This window comes from Agrilus planipennis, unplaced genomic scaffold (genome assembly GCF_000699045.2).
Source record: "Agrilus planipennis isolate EAB-ADULT unplaced genomic scaffold, Apla_2.0 scaffold68, whole genome shotgun sequence".
In the NCBI taxonomy this organism is placed as follows: Eukaryota; Metazoa; Arthropoda; class Insecta; order Coleoptera; family Buprestidae; genus Agrilus; species Agrilus planipennis.
In genome coordinates, this window is record NW_020439033.1 from 458,661 (window position 1) to 475,030 (window position 16,370).

Below are 16,370 nucleotides of genomic sequence, written 5' to 3' on the forward strand. Positions count from 1 at the left end.
TATTGTTATACGATATTTATACACATCAAGCGTACACTTTGGTATGTTTTGTTATTTAAAATACTGTTTCTGATAACAAAAAGAAAAAAAAATCATATATTACAAAAAAAAATCACTTATGGTTATTATATTATGCATTATGTATAGTTTCGTTTTTAATAAGAAGTAAGAACATTCCTGAGATAAATACCTATATAAGTATGTAGTTCTTATTTGTAATTTAATTAATTTGATTTTTTTTTTTGAAATTTTTATTATAGGCATAAGATTAGTAATAGTGTTTAAGTTTCTTTTATACGTAGTTTAAAAGTTAGGCTTTTTTTTTTAAATTTTGGAATGTTTAAAATACTGATAACTTCATAATAATGGTAATCACCATTTTAAATTCTTTTTATTCGATAGCTACTATACCGGGTGTCACTTTAAAGACGCTAGGTTACCAAATAGGAAATTAATTAATAGAACGTACTACTTTTAATTTATCTTTTTGCACTTATTGTATTGCCTTTTCATAATAAAATATAAACAAAAAATACTATTTGCTCAAATTTTGATTGTAAATTATTAAAATATAACAATGGAAACATTTTAATTATTTTCGGTACTGATTAAATGTTATTTTAAATTTATTTCATACTTTGTTATAAATAAATGCAGTTGATCACGTAGTAGTTTTGAGCATTACGGATTATTTATGAAACAATTTCCCAATCTTGTTAATATTTTCGATGACATTTAAATTTTGACAATAATAAAAACAAAAACCATTATAAAACGTTTTTCTCATTTGTTTTATCGTTTGTGGGTTTAAATAACAGAAAAAAAAAATAAAAACAAATGAATCACTTACCGACCTACGGCTGGAAAATAAAAACAATACACCAATCCTTGTCTCTTCAAACCTGCTATGATGTCAAAGTTCACAACATATTTCCCGGTTCACTGCGTGTTGATGCGTGATACATATTGCTGTGCTGTTGTTTTGCAGAAACAAAGCTGGTAAGATTGGGGGAGACGGAGCTGCTCCCATATTCCCCCCAATTGGTGGCGGTGGTAGTGGGGGGACCGACACGAGCGTACACTGGCTGACTAGGTGACACCAAGTCGGGGGGGATGTTGCTGCCGCTACTAGCCAATTTTCTTTTATTTCTTCTAAGAGTTTGCGTTACGGGGAAGTACGAGTCCGAGTACACGCTGCGGTTGTAGTAACCCCCATTGAGGGCGGGGTAAAGTGGCTCGTCAGGGCTCGGTGTACGCATTTTTAATGACCAACCCTGACAAAAAAAATTCACAAATAAATCAACCACAAATAACTACACACGATAACGTACATAGAGGGAGGGCGCAAGGGGATGGAGATCTCTTTCGAGAAAAAACTATCATAATTTCGTAATAAAAGTTTAGAAAGTTAAAAAAGCAACTTACCAACTTCCTCGACTTGGAAACAATTGTGGTGGATGCATAAGGTGCTGGAGAGTTCAAGTCACCCCTGTGTCCCACCATATTTGCGTCGACTTCCGCATAATCCGCCACCTGCGACCCCCTCGACTCAGAATAAATGTTGGGACTGGCGTAGTCCTGGACCTGCATGTTGTTGTAGTCCTTTAGAATTTTTCCATTATACATCCTGTACTTGTCCGAATATCCCTGCTTGCTACCCGAATAACTCTTGTTTGGATCACAGTCGTAGTTGTCCTTTTTGGTCAGATCGTTGCTGTCCATTGGATTCGAAATGATGTTGCCGTTGCCGTTTTGTAAAGAAAAGCCGCCGTTTCTTTCGAAATCTTTTTTTTGGTAATTTGGAAGAGTGTTGAGTGAGTATTCAGGAAGGATATCTTTGTCCAGCCAAAGAGGAACTTCCTGTTTGACTGCCAAAGGAGTCGAAAGAACCGCCCCGTTTGATCTACTTGGGGCCAAGGACTTTTTGGCCAATATTTGACGTCGCCTGACCAATAACATCGCACCGAACAATAGAACCATAACACCTACCATACTAATAAGGAGAACCATGAACCACGTTTCGGTTATAAAGTCTCCTGTTTGCATCTCCGTGCCTATTGGCCTGAAAGAAAAAAGAAAACTTATTTAGACAGGCGTTTTCCTAAAGTTTCTCCAGTGTTTCACCTGTGATAGTGGTGATCGGGAATTCTAGACGCTGGATCTAACCTGAGGAGCGCTGGAACTGAGTATGGACCGGTACCTATCCTTGTTACTGCAGCTATCCTAACATTATATGATACTCCTGAAGTAAGATTGGTTAATAGTAGTGAAGGTTTACTTCCAACCGAAATTACATCAGGAGTACCATTGGATTTGTTGGATTTCAGTTCGACTTTATAACCAGTTAGTTGACCATTGATAGACATAGCCGGAGGACTCTTCCATTTCAAATGGACAGCGGTAGAATTAAGTAAAAGGGCTTCCATGTGAGATGGGGGTTCTGTGGGAACTGTAAGAAATCCCCAGAGATGATGATAAAAAAAGAAAGCGCAGAATCTTACTTACCATCTTCGAGAGTTCGTACTGTTTTGGAATTGGATGGAGCCCCGTCGATATTTTTATAGAAAGGCATGATGAAGAATTGATATTTGGCCCATTTTTCCAAGTTGCTCACGCTGAACGCAGTGCTGCCACCACTATGCAAGACGGTTAGCATACTGTACGTACTCTTTTCGAAAAATTCCTCGTTCAAAAACACGTAGTAAATGTATAAACCCTCGACGAATTCGGCGTCCAGTATTTCCCACATTAACTTGATGGTGGTCGAGGATGTGGGTATAGCGTCAGTCAATTTGACCACATTCCCCGAAACTAATACAGCCCGTGCTTCACTAAGCACAGTCACTTCTGGACTTCCCCAGTTCAGTCCCGATTCTGACCCAACCACTACTGGTTCAGATAACTGGGATGGCGGACCAAGTCCGTGAGCATTTTCGGCACGTACAAGAAACGTGTAAGGTATTCCTGGAGTGAGGAGGTGCTGAGTGAAGACCGGGCCCAGGACTCGTCTTCCCACAATCGTCCAGGTGGGCGTTACATTTTCTTCCCTCCCGAAAAGCTCTACTTGAAATCCAATGAGGCTGGAAGATCCAATTTTGTTGTTTCGAGCCCATGTAATGGTCACACTGTCTTCGGATTGATTGAGCACGTGTGGCCTGCTGGGTGGACCTGGTAACGTCACAGGTTCTGGGGCTTTGAAGAAGTTGATGTTTGGGTTCTTCGGATTATCGACGAGAAGATGACCGCTCCAAGTCGCTTTTCCGCTTCTAGATGACGCTACGCATGTGTAAGTTCCAGAATCTTCTTTCTTCAGACTATTTATCACAAGAAATTTGGGTTTGGACATGTCTATTCGTTCCGTAGGTCTTACGGGAACTCCATCTTTGTACCACGACACAACTGGATCTGGATTTCCCGTAGCTTCACAGTAAAAATTCGCCTCAGAGTCTATGGGTAACGTCTGATTAGATGGCCCTCGACTTATAACAGGCGGAGGTCGATCGTCTTTTGACGTTATTGTCAATCTAGTCCTCGCGGACACCGAGCCCACTAGATTTATCGCCGAACAAACGACAACGGTACCGGAATTTTGAAGTTGCGCGTTTCTTAACATCAACACCGACTTCCCGTCATCCGAAGTCATAGCCTCGTAGTGTTCCGTAGGATTACCGGGAAATACTAAGGCACGATCGCCTTCGAACGACCAAAATATAAATGGTTTCGGACTACCTATCGCACTGCAATGGAACGTGACTTTCTGACCGACCTCGGCGGTCTGAGCGAGAGGTTTTTGGACGAAGTAAGGCATGGAAAGGACGGTAAGATAAGCGGAAGTTGTTAGGGCACCTGCTGGATTATCTGCCTCGCACGTGTAACGTCCTTCGTCCTGGACCGTTATTCTTTCAAGGCGAAGACTTCTGTCTTCGAGGACTCTAACGCGCCCTAATGGCATCGTTCCCCCAGACGCATTACGACGCCACATGACGTCCGGCAAAGGATCTCCTCCAACCGAGCAGGAAAACTCCACGGTTGTATCAACCAGCGCAGTTATGTTTTCAGGGGGACGTATGAGAAACGGTTTTACTAAAAAAAATATCATGAGTCCATAAGGATATTCCTCGTTGTAGATAATATACATTTTGATTGAAATTTACTACAGAAAAACTGTTCTGTTATGATTTTGTGGTCCCAGAATAATTTCAGTCTTAACTTTACATTGACATGCTTTTCTGTATGACTTTTGGTTTTGATTTTGTAACAAGATTTTGATCTAAAAGTAACATTGACACTGACATATTTAAACTAATACTGGAGGATTATTTCTTTGGGCAAAGATGTAGTTCCGGGTTGATGGGCCGTGGTCAAAAGGAAGTTTTAGATCCAAACGTTTCGACAACGACCCATCAACCCAGATCTACCTCTTTGTTTAGTCGATTCCGGCCGTGAATGTATACGCCATTGGATTATTCCTTTCTCAAATCTTATAAATGACTCAATGGGTAATTAGGAAAAACTTACCGTAAACTTTAAGTATCGCTACCGAAGATTCTCTGATCCCAGCCACATTCTTGGCCACACACTGATATCTACCCCCATCTGAAGGTCTGGATTCGGTAATTGCCAAATTGAATCCATCCACCAACCTAACTCTTTTATCATACTCCAATATTTGACCATCTTTTCGCCACAACACTTGAGGCTCCGGAGTTCCTCGTGGAGGACCACATTCTAAAATGATGTCTTCTCCAGCAGCTACTCTAGAAGTCTGCGGTTCCAAGCGAAAATCTTCCCTTAGTACTGGAATAATAAGAAAAATCCACTAACAAATAAGTCCTAATTTTACAAACATCTTCTAAATCTCCTTGTGACAAAATCATAGAAACGGTAAAATATTTTTAGGAAGTATTATTAAGGGCTGCTCATCATTTGTCTTGGATGATGTCATTTTAGAAATAATGAATAAGGTAACAAAAGACAGAAAAAATGGAAAATCATTAATACGTATGTATGTACGAGGGTGGATTGATAAGTTTCCGGCCTAACCAAGAGATGACGCCACTAGGCCTACCTTGAGGTGACATTCTATAGTACCATCCTTGGATAGCTTGTAGCTATAGTTTCAGCCCGATCTCCTTGCTAGTGTAGGTTTGACAGCACGCTGAACAAGACGCCTCTGTGGTTTTCGTAAAAATGGAAAAGCNAAAATTTTTAAAAACCTTGTTTTTCTTGGTCAGGCCGGAAACTTATCAATCCACCCTTGTATGTATGTATGCATGTGAAATATCGATAACAGGAAATGAGAATTGCTGAATGATAAATTTTGTAACATCTCAATTTCCCGTGTCTACTACAAGGGCACTCACCCCTCTCCCAAATTGACTTTAAATTTCCGTTAACAGACTATTAAAGTCAAATAACGTACTAAATAAGCATTAATTTTTATTCGAAGCGCAACTGCTGAGGGCCATAATTGATGAGTTTTTGTGTTTGATAGTTAAATATACCGGGGAAACTGCAGCTGAATCCACCCTGGAAAGAGCAATAATAAAAAACAAAAAATTCAGGCACTAATTTCAATTAAAAAGAACCTCTAACGTGTACCAAAGTAACAGAACTTGTTTGTTTATGAACACTCATAGATATGCTATATGAAAGACTAATTTCTCTGCAAAGGAAAGTGACAAAAAAAAAATCAATAATCAGTAGGTAGGTAGATCACTGACGGATCTAATTTTAGCTGTAATATGACTATCTTCAATTAAATAACTCATTATTAGTATAAATACCAAGTTTTATCGTAATTAGGCCAGTGGTATTTGAACCATCGTCGACGAAACAAAGTTAATCGGAAACAAATTGTGAAATATGGAGAAAATCGAGTACAGCGTTGTTATAGAGTTCCTTACCAAGCAAGGAAAATCAGTTCAAACCATACAGGAAGAGATGTCATCCATCTACGGGGACTCTTGCCCAGGTAAAACCATGGTTTACAAGTGGCATATCCTCTGTAAGCAAGGCAGGGACTCACGTGAAGACAACCCACGACCGATCGAGATGACCACTCCGGAAATCATTCAAAAAGTCGAAAAATTAATAGTGGAAGATGGCCGACTTAAGAAGAAACAACTCGTTGAAATGGTAGGAGTATCAGATGTAACCATTTTTAAAATTCTTCACTATCATCTTGGCATAACTAAAGTCAGCGCAAGATGGGTGCCAAGAATGCTCACTCTATCTCAATAACAACAGCGTGGGGAATGTTGAGGCGCGTTTTTGAACCTCTGTATTGAAGATCAAAATGGAGTATTGAGTCGAATTGTTACTGGGGACGAAACTTGGGTTTATCATTATGAACCTGAGTCCAAACAGGACTCTATGCAGTGGCATAAAAAAGGCGCACCACCGTCCAAGACTCTCAAGGAGCCCTGTTGATCGATTATAAAGATAAAGGTGTCTCCATAATCGCAGAATACTATGCTTTAATCCTAGAACGGTTAAAGGAAACAATCAAAGAAAAAAGAAGATGAAAATTGAAACAAAGGTGTCGAAATTTTGACTCACCCACCTATTCCCAAACTTGAAAAAAAGTCTTCCTGGGAAGAAATGATGCAGTTTCAGCGTATTTTCCAGAGAAAGACAAGACATTAATTTGAGGTAGTTTGTAGTGGGTTGAAAATTCAAAAATGAATTTTCAGAATAATATTTCATCAAAACATTTCTTTCGAAGGTATACGTAAGGTAAGTGAAAGATGTGACGAATGTATAAAGGGTAGAAGCTGAATATTTCCACCCCCCATTCCACGAACTTAAAAACGCCCCCTCGTATTATTGACTGCAACACAGGTATTGTTTCATTTCAGTATCTCTTAGGAAAACCAATATACTATTGGGATTCGTCAAATGGGCATACACCATCTGGTGGCAAAATTTATAACTCGAATGAGGGAAAAATTTATATAGGAACTGTGCACGCAAATTGTAAAATTGTTTATTAAAATAATAAAACACGTTAAAAAAGTAAAAATTTTTTTGATGATGGAGTCGACGAAGTTTTCTTCTAAAGTTAAATCAAATAAAAAGTTAATATGTTCAGTGAAAAGCTGCAATAGCACTTCAGACATAGATCTTCACTCTTCACCTACATTAACTACTTTCCAATAAAAACTAACCGTTTTATATATGTAAAAAATATATTCGGAAAATTAGAGAAAAAAGTAAACTAATAGAAGCTTGGATGAAAGCAGTAGGTATCAAAGAAGTGAATTCCGGAATAAAAATTTGTTCACGTCATTTTAATGCACATGATTATATTTCAGCAAGTATTTACCATCAGCCATAACCTTAATATTTAAAACTAGAATCATACTAAAATTATAAAGTGAGAAATTATTTATTCCTGTGTAATTGATTTAACACAATTCTAATGATACGATATAAGTATTTTGAGGTTAAGAACCTACCTGCTGCAATACAACAAAGTTGCAATAATGTGTTTGCAACGTTCTCTTAAATCGGCTTTGCACGTGCAAGTCATTGATATGATATTGCTTAAATCACCCAGAATCACCTCACCAATTATATAACGTGAATCACTTTTTAAATCCGAAGTTTGTAAAAAGTAGGCAGTAAACTTGACGGAATTTGAAGGCTAGCTTCCGGATTTGTTATTTCCGAATTTTATAATGTGATTGGCATTAAAAACACGCTCACCTTCAACGAAATTTCCTTTCCGAGGCTTTGTGTCAGCCCAATCACATATTGTGTCAATACTTATCATTTTATCGTAATTTAAAAACTTGGAAATTGCACGGTACACTATAGGAACTACGATAAATTTTCCCTAATCGGCGCCATGTTTTTAGGCTCCTCCCATTTGACGGATCTCAATAATATGATTTTAAGGTTGTTCCTAAACTTTTTGGTGGTCCCTTGTATCCACTGTCGCGCTCCAGTGATCTTCAATTGCTGATTTAATTTTTACCGTCCAATACGGTTCCTCCCTCTGCCCTGCGGTGTTTTAACGGCTGATTCGAGGGGGATGATGCATCTAGACATGCATATGGATGCAGCAAGTATGAATAGAAGGCACTAGACCTAACCGTTCTTCCGTGCTTTTCCATTTTTTCCAACCACATTTGAATTTTAATAGGACCATTGAACATTGAAAGCCAGAGAAAATAAGAGGAGACACGTGGGTTTTTATCTAGCCATCGACGAATATTATTAATTAAAAATTTGCCTGAATGGAAACGAGAACTCGAAAAATAATTCTGATAAAGGAGTATTAAATCATTTTTCGATTTAATCGGTTCAAAAACGCTGAGGAATTATCTATAAGAGGGCCTACAAAAGATAAATAATTGGACTATATTTTCGGGAATGATGGAACTAATCTGTGACTGAAAAGCTAAAATCGAAGCACTTCCCATACCTTATTATGTCATGTATTTTCAAGTTGGTTATAGACATGGAAATGAAATATTGAGGTCACCAATTAAGAAATAAGGGTTGTTTAAAAATTCAACACTAAATAGAAGGATATTATGCACCTTCGTTAGTGAATAACTAATTTTTTTTATTGAGAAAAGCTTAAAAGGATAAAAATTGTTTTGGCTTTTAAGCAATTCTTGAAGAGTAAGAACTGAAAACTAAAACTACTCTTAACAAAGATGCTGGTCGCCTGTTTATCTGTCAGTCTGTTTGCTTCTTGTTGCTTGAAATGTGGAGTAACACGCGAATGAAGAGGATACCGTGTATGGAGAAGGTTAGAAATAAAGAGGTATTAGAAATAATAGGAGAACAAGCGACTTTGTGGAAGTCAATAAGGAATAGGTGAGATAGGTTGGTAGGACACCTTCTCAGGGCTGAAGGTCTAGTCAGAGACATATTAGAGGCAGAAACGGAAGTTAGGATGGGTAAAGGTATACCTGGATTAGATTACTGTTCACAAATAATTTAAGATGTGGGATGTTCTAGTTTTAGGGAAGTGCGAAGATTAGCTCAGGATAGGATAAAGTGTAGGGGTAGTGCCCAACTAGTCTGAGAAAGGACCAGCTTATGATGATGATGATGATGATGATGATATTATCTATCAATTGTTGTGGACTACTTCTAATACGATTATCATCAAGGCCGATTAGAAATTTGTTAGGACTGCGGTCTGGACTATCTGATTTGGTCTGGATCAGACACACCTTTAACGTTTCAAAACATTTGGACCTAATCAAGCAACCAAACTTGATTGAGGTAGGAGCTGTGGGACTGATGAGGTTACATCATTTGACTCTGATCAAGACATCTGTTTTGGATCGCACCGGAAATGTAACGCCTTAAAGCATAAAAAGACCTAGAAGATTATAGATGAACAACAACTTGTACTTGACCTCGGTGGCATGTACACGTCATCCGAGTGTTCTGTCTTTGCTTTTACGTTTTCTGCCTGATATTGGAGCCGCACTCATTTGAGAGAGGGATCATTGGAAGCCTGGTTTTTCAACGGTTGTCCCCGTACACGTCGCCCCGCTGAAAATTGAGTGACTCNCCTCGATACCGACGACACCTGCTATCCAACTACAGTCCTTCTCTCTGTACCAAATGACTTTCTTCTTGCTAGTCTAGTTTATATCAATTAACTTCTGTGATATTATTTTTGTAGCTTCACTTATTATTATGATAATGTAACACATGATGTAGATATTACCAGTTTTGTACTGCTGCCTTCTACTAAATAAACATAAACATAAACATAAACCTGCCCCGGAAGATTTCCAGTAAGGCAGCCGTGAAAACGTTTTTCTTACTGTAAATAACGTACCAGGCACTCCACAATTGTTGATGGGACTTTCATTGTTGTAAAGATTAAGGAGAAATTGAGGAAGCTGAGGTGGAATCAGGGCTGGATTTAGAGTTGACATTAAAATTAGATTCAGTTTCAAAGCAATAAGTTACTTAAATGGGAGTGTGGTTACTGACATTATGCTTAAGGTTTATGTATTCTATAATTTATAGGAGAATGATGATGATACTGTGGATAGAGAAGGCTAGAAATGAAGAAGTATTACAAAGAATAGGAGAGCAGAGAACTCTATGGAAAAATAGGCGAGATAGGTTGGTAGGACACCTTCTCAGGCATGACGGTCTAGTCAGAGACATATTAGGGGCAGAAATAGGAGTTAAGAGGAGTAGACGTAGATCCAGATTAGATTACTGTTCGCAAATAGTTAAGGATGTGGGTTGTTCTTGTTTTGGGGAAATGCGAAGATTAGCTCAGGATAGGTAAAAGTGGAGGTACGTGTCCAATCTGTCTTAGGACTGACGACCTTATGGTGATGATGACTTTAAAGAAACAAGGACTCATCACATTAAGTATATTTGCTGGTGTATCAAGTGGAAATTCGGTCGAACGTGGTTACTCTCTTTCTAAATGGTCAAGAGAGCAATTTCGGGGCTTCCCATAAGAAGTGCCACTTCAAAAGACGGACGTAGATGTGTTATTCCGTTTTGATTAATTTGCATCATTTGGTATCGGTTTTTTGATTAATCGTGTTACGCACAGGGCTAAATGGTTTTGGCTGTACAATGTACACAGTTTGCATTAACGTTGCAGTAAAATGAAGTTAACGAAGTCACCGATGGAAACCGTACTGACCATTTATCCGAAAACCGTAATTCTGTTTGCCGAACATTCCAATTGTTGCGGTATACCAAGCGGCAGGCCGGGAAATCCCACCAGTTTTATTGTTATTGGAGCGCCCCTACACGAGCAATTTGAACCCGTTTTGCAGCCGACCAACAGCGTTGCAAATAAATCTTGCTGAATTTTTAAACTCTCTCCGACATTTACGTGTTTGTTCTGCTAAACATGTAAACAGATAAAAGGGTACACCACCTCGCCGACGTACATATGCTCATCAAGGAACATGAACAACTGAAATAAATGTTGCCACCTGAACAACCCAAAATTATTTGTTTTACCTTTACCTGCTGTCTTAACAGCGCGTTTTAGAAAATACCACAAATGGCGCGGCAAACGCCATCTGTAGTGCGATATCCAGATATTTAAATGGACCTTGTTGGAGCATACGTTATCCTAAAATGTAGCCTCGTATTACAGATGGCGTTTACCGCGCCATTTGTGGTATTTTCTAAAACGCACTGTTAAGACAGCAGGTAAAGGTTGGTCTATGTTCTGTCGGAGCTGCCTGCGACGCGCTGATGGGATCTAAAAAGATCGAAATCGCGATCCGCGTCTGGCAGTTTCGACAGAATACAGACCACTTCGAATTATTTTATTCGATTATGGTACCGTGCCTATCACGTTGAGGTGAGCTACGTCGGGATTCGTTTCAGCAGTAGATATCCATATTTTTAAATGGACCTTGTTGGAGCGTACATAATCCTAAAATGTAGTATGGTGTAGATGTAGATGGTGTTCACCACGCCATTTGTGGTATTTTCTAAATCGGGAAATATCGAGTTCGACTGTAGCATACAGACGCATCTTTCCAAAAGAAACCTTTCAGATTCATTTTGCGAACCTAATAACCGTAAAAGTATAAACATATATGTTTAAGTGAATGCCAAATTTTAAGCGGGGAAAATGAAATCCCTTGTGCCTTCAACGTTGCCGCTTCAAACATTTGGAACCTGACATTACAGTATCGGCACGGGAATTGGAAAACTTCTCACGCTTGTTTGATTTATCACGTCACAATGCATTAATAACTTTTCCTGAGGCGAGAAACCGCAACTGTAGATACGTAAAGGAAGAAGGCGATGGAGGAAAACTGGCGCTCTTTGCCACCAATACCAAACACATTACCATAATCGATAACGCCTAGCCCTTAACCGCACTCAAGAACAAATACGAACGATAGGTATCTAAAGTTTTATATACTGGTGACATTATTAAAAGCAGGGAAACCAAATTGATCATTTCGTTTTTTTTTTTTAATACATACAATATTTACCCAAACATGGCGGAATGATGCTCTATATCTCTATTTTACAATTCTGCTGTATATCAGCTGGCAAATGTCGGGCGGAGACTACCGTCGTGTTCAGTAAATTGCAACATACGTAAATGGCCCAGCGGTTATCGACGCTCGGTTGCCGAGCAAACGGTCGTGGCCTCTATGCCCGGGCGATGCTACAGCTTTTTTTCTTAGTTTAATTATCTTCTTTAACTTTAACTAATTTCTTTTTTAATGTTAATGTATTAACTGAAGGTAAGAATACTTTTGGCTCATTACATGGTAATATAAGGTCATGCCAGGTCCCTGGTCATCTCCTTTTTTTTGCCAGTGCCTGTGGCTCATGTAAGAGAGCGCCAAAAATAAATTTATTTCTTCTCCATAACTTGAACTTTAATAAGAGAGAGAGAGGGTAGGTGATTATTAAACAAAAATGACGTTTCACTATTGACTATTAAAGATCCAATCGGGCGTTCGGAGTTATAATCTTCGAACCTATCGAGAAGTCAATTAACAGTCAATTAAGTTGACTTGCAATAACGGGGTCGATAGTTTAGTTTTCTTCCGCTACATTTCCTATCCCTTTTCGGGAATGATTGCCTTCCCTTTTAATGAAACTAATCACCCATTAATCATCGACAATCTAGTTATTTCTAGATTGAAACTTTCCTCGGTTAGCATCGCAACTTCATATTCGGCCATTACTAAAGGTACATTAACATACGGGGTATTTTTTGGTATTAAGCGTGACAAAATCCATCTACCTGTATAAACTTTATTGTGACATATGTTGTTACAAAATCATGCTTTTTTTCATTGTTTTCTTCGCGCGCTTTTTTGATTTTTGATTGTGGCATTGCAGCTGAACAACTATAATCATTCCATTTTGATATGATTTATTATTTTGAAAATTTACGTTTGCGGAATAATAATAATTTAATACAATGTGCCAAGTTCAAAACTCAAAGGTAGCATTTAAATTTGCAATTTTTAAGTTTTTAATTGTAATGGATCTTTTTAATTAAATATGACTTATAAAAGAGTTACCAAGTTCAAAATTCAAAGATAGCATTTTCATTTGTAATTTTTAAGTTTTAATTTTAATGGATTTTCCAAGTTCAAATTTCCATTTTAAATTTGTACGCATTTGATTGTTACAAAGCTTTTCAATTAAATACAGCATATAAAAGAATTACCAAGTTCAAAACTCAGCATTCACATTTCAAATTTTTAAGTTTTAACGGTAATGGATTTTACCACGTTCAAATTTTCATTTTAAATTTGTAAGCATTTGATTGTGACAAAGTTTCTCAATTGAATACAAGATATACATGAATTACAATGTTTAAAACCCAACGATAGCATGTCATTTTGAAATTTCCGTGTTTTTAATTGTTAAAGATAGAACTTCCTAATTACCAAGTTCAATACTTTAAGTAGCATTTAAATTTGAAATTAGTTTTTAATTGTAACGAATGTTACCAAGTTCAAAACTCAAAAATAGCGTCACAATTTGAAATTTACAATCTTTTGATTGTGACAAAGTTTCTCTATTAAATATAATACTTATATAAAAGAATTACCAAATTCAAAACTCAAAGATAGTATTTTCATTTTAAATTTGCAAGCATTTCATTGTGACAAAGCTACTCAATTAAATCCAATATGAAAGGATTGCCAAGTTAAAATTCCAAAGATAGCATGTAACATTAGAAATTGTAACTTTTACCTATACTACAACGTATTTACTAATTTAATACAAAATACATAATAGATCATGTCATTCTGATACAGAATAGAAAAACAAAAAAAAAAGAACTTCGCGTTATTTGTCATCCAAATGTGGTTAAAATTTGACCTATGCAGGTCCGTATCAAAATTTTTCTTTAAATTCATCATCATAGGGTCGTCAGTCCTAAGACTAGTTGGACACGTACCTCCACTCTTTCCTATCCTGAGTTAATCTTCGCATTTCCCTAAAACTAGAACATCTCACATTGACTAGACCTTCATGCCTAAGAAGGTGTCCTCCCAACATATCTCGCCTATCTTTTATTGACTTCCATTGAGTCCTCTGATCTTCTATTCTTTCTAATACGTCGTCATTTCTAACCTTTTCTACCCACGTTATCCTCATCATTCGCCTATAATACCACATTTCGAAGACTTCTAACCTTTTCTTTTCCGCCGCGCCCACTGTCTATATTTCGCACCCGTACAACGCCGCGCTCCAAACATACTTTAAAAACATTCTTTAAATTAAGATTTGTATATTATACAATGTAACCATTTTAATCTTTTGCTTTTTAATAGGGCCGTTTTCGTTTGTTTGCAACAAAAACACATTTTCAAAGTTCTTTGAAAAGTAATATTAGAGACGTTCTACAGATTCTTTTCCGGTATATACGACAGTGTTCGTTAGAGAAGCAATCAGCTGATAATCAGGATTAAAATCGTATTAAATTCCCTCGTTCGGCTCGTTCTATTCACAGTATTACCGATAACGGTCCTTCGACCGTTTTAATGGGACATATTTTACAGAAATTCAATTTAATTTTCATTACAGACCCTCCAATTGCGATAAAATTCTGCAGGGGGTTCGCATGAAATAACAGCTAAAATTTATTTTGGGTGCAACTCGAACTCAAATCAATTGAAAGAAAATTTTATTATTATTAAAAGTACTTCCTACAGAGTCACAAACTATTTTTAATTTTTATCTTGAAAACCTGAAATTTTCATTTGTTTTGTGGGTAGGGGGGGGCAGATGATGGACAAACACATCGGGATTTAAAAATTTATAAAATAATATAATATGAGATTTGGTAAAAACAGCTACTTGAAACACGGAGCCAAGATCTATTGACAAATGATGCCAAGTTTCTTTCAGTGCCAATTTGCCAAGTTGATGTTTATATTTGAAATCAGGAATCTTTTGGAATGCAGTGAATATTGTTACGTATAGAGTAAAAGATCTGTTAAGTTCAAAATATACAATTATTCAGTACCAATTGCAGAACTTGGCACATTTAAATTTGGAAACAGCATTTCGTTTTGAATATGGTAATTTCCGTTATTGCGATATACCTATTAGCTGATCAATTAAAAATAAGGTAAAAAAGAGATACCAAGTTCAAACTTGAAAACAGTATTACGTTTTGAAAATGGTAAGCTTATTATTGCAGTGCAGTTTATCAATTAAATAATTACCAAGTTCAAAACTAAGAGACAGCATTTCAATTTGAAATTTTCAAGTTTTTGATTGTGTTAAATATTCTCAATTAAATACAGCATATAAAAGAATTACCAAGTTCAAGCTTGAAAACAGTATTACGTTTTGAAAATGGTAAGTTTATTATTGCAGTGTAATTTATCAATTAAATAATTACCAAGTTCAAAACTCAAAGACAGGACTATTCTCTGAATTTTTGAAGTGTTATAAAAATTGTATTAATTATAAACAATTAGAATTAACATTGTCGAAAAATGATTCATTTGGACGAAGTCTTGTTCTTGCTGGGGTAAAGACAGTCTTGGTCTTCGTCTTCGTCTGCCAAGACTGCAAGGCCAACTCCAATTTTGATCATAACTATACTAATTAAAAGCTAGTTTACATAACATACAAAGAGCGTAAGGAATTCGTAAAGATTCGTTTCAATCAAGATGACCTTTCACCTCGTTCCAATTCGACTGTGTTAGGGCTAAATCTTCCACCGTCCTCCTTTTAATTAACTAACACAACTGACCGTTTGTCTTGTGCAATTTCCTTCAGATAAAAGAGAACAGCCTCTCGATTCTAAAAGCAGCGGACAATAACTAACGATTTTTAATTAACTTTACTGATGTTTCTTCGACAATTAAAAAAGGAAACTGCCGTAGCCTTTGAGAGGACGGAGACCGAGAAGACCGAGAATAAACAGATAGCGTCGTAAAATCCCCGGGGATGGAAACCGGGAGAGGAAGTTGAATCGTCTGTCTCGACTTGGAGATTCTTCTTTCAAATAATAGGCAGTTTGATGTGGATTACTTTTCCACCAAACAGAAAAAAAATCGATAGATACCCACTTACTCACTCAATAACATATTGAAAAAGTTTATTTATTAATTTATTTATAAATTCGAATTTTTTTTTTTGAAAATGGCAAACCAGAGATAGAACAAAGTTACCAAACGAAATTGATTTTGATGTTGACTCTTGATGGAACAACACAACCGAAATCGGGATTTTTTTTTGTTTGGTTATTTATTTATCATAAGTAGTTAAAATAATTCGAAGTGGTCTGTATTCTATCGAAACTGCCAGACGAGGATCGCGATTTCGATCTTTTTGGATCTCATCAGCGCGTCGCAGGCAGCTCCGACAGAACACAGACCAACTTTTACCTGCTGTCTTAACAG

General features: G+C 37.1%; 1 protein-coding gene across 1 annotated transcript in view; it reads right to left on the reverse strand.

Moving 5' to 3' along the window:
• Nucleotides 1-615: 615 nt before the first annotated feature.
• LOC108732782 (roundabout homolog 2-like) overlaps nucleotides 616-16,370 on the reverse strand; it is a gene marked incomplete at its 5' end in the record, with an annotated part of 46,426 nt that continues 30,671 nt past the window's right edge. Inside the window, 5 exons of the mRNA XM_025976620.1 lie at nucleotides 616-1,274; nucleotides 1,426-2,062; nucleotides 2,125-2,449; nucleotides 2,506-4,083; nucleotides 4,519-4,797. Of these exons, the coding sequence (XP_025832405.1) occupies nucleotides 921-1,274; nucleotides 1,426-2,062; nucleotides 2,125-2,449; nucleotides 2,506-4,083; nucleotides 4,519-4,797 (3,173 nt within the window). The remainder of the gene's footprint in view (nucleotides 1,275-1,425; nucleotides 2,063-2,124; nucleotides 2,450-2,505; nucleotides 4,084-4,518; nucleotides 4,798-16,370) is intronic.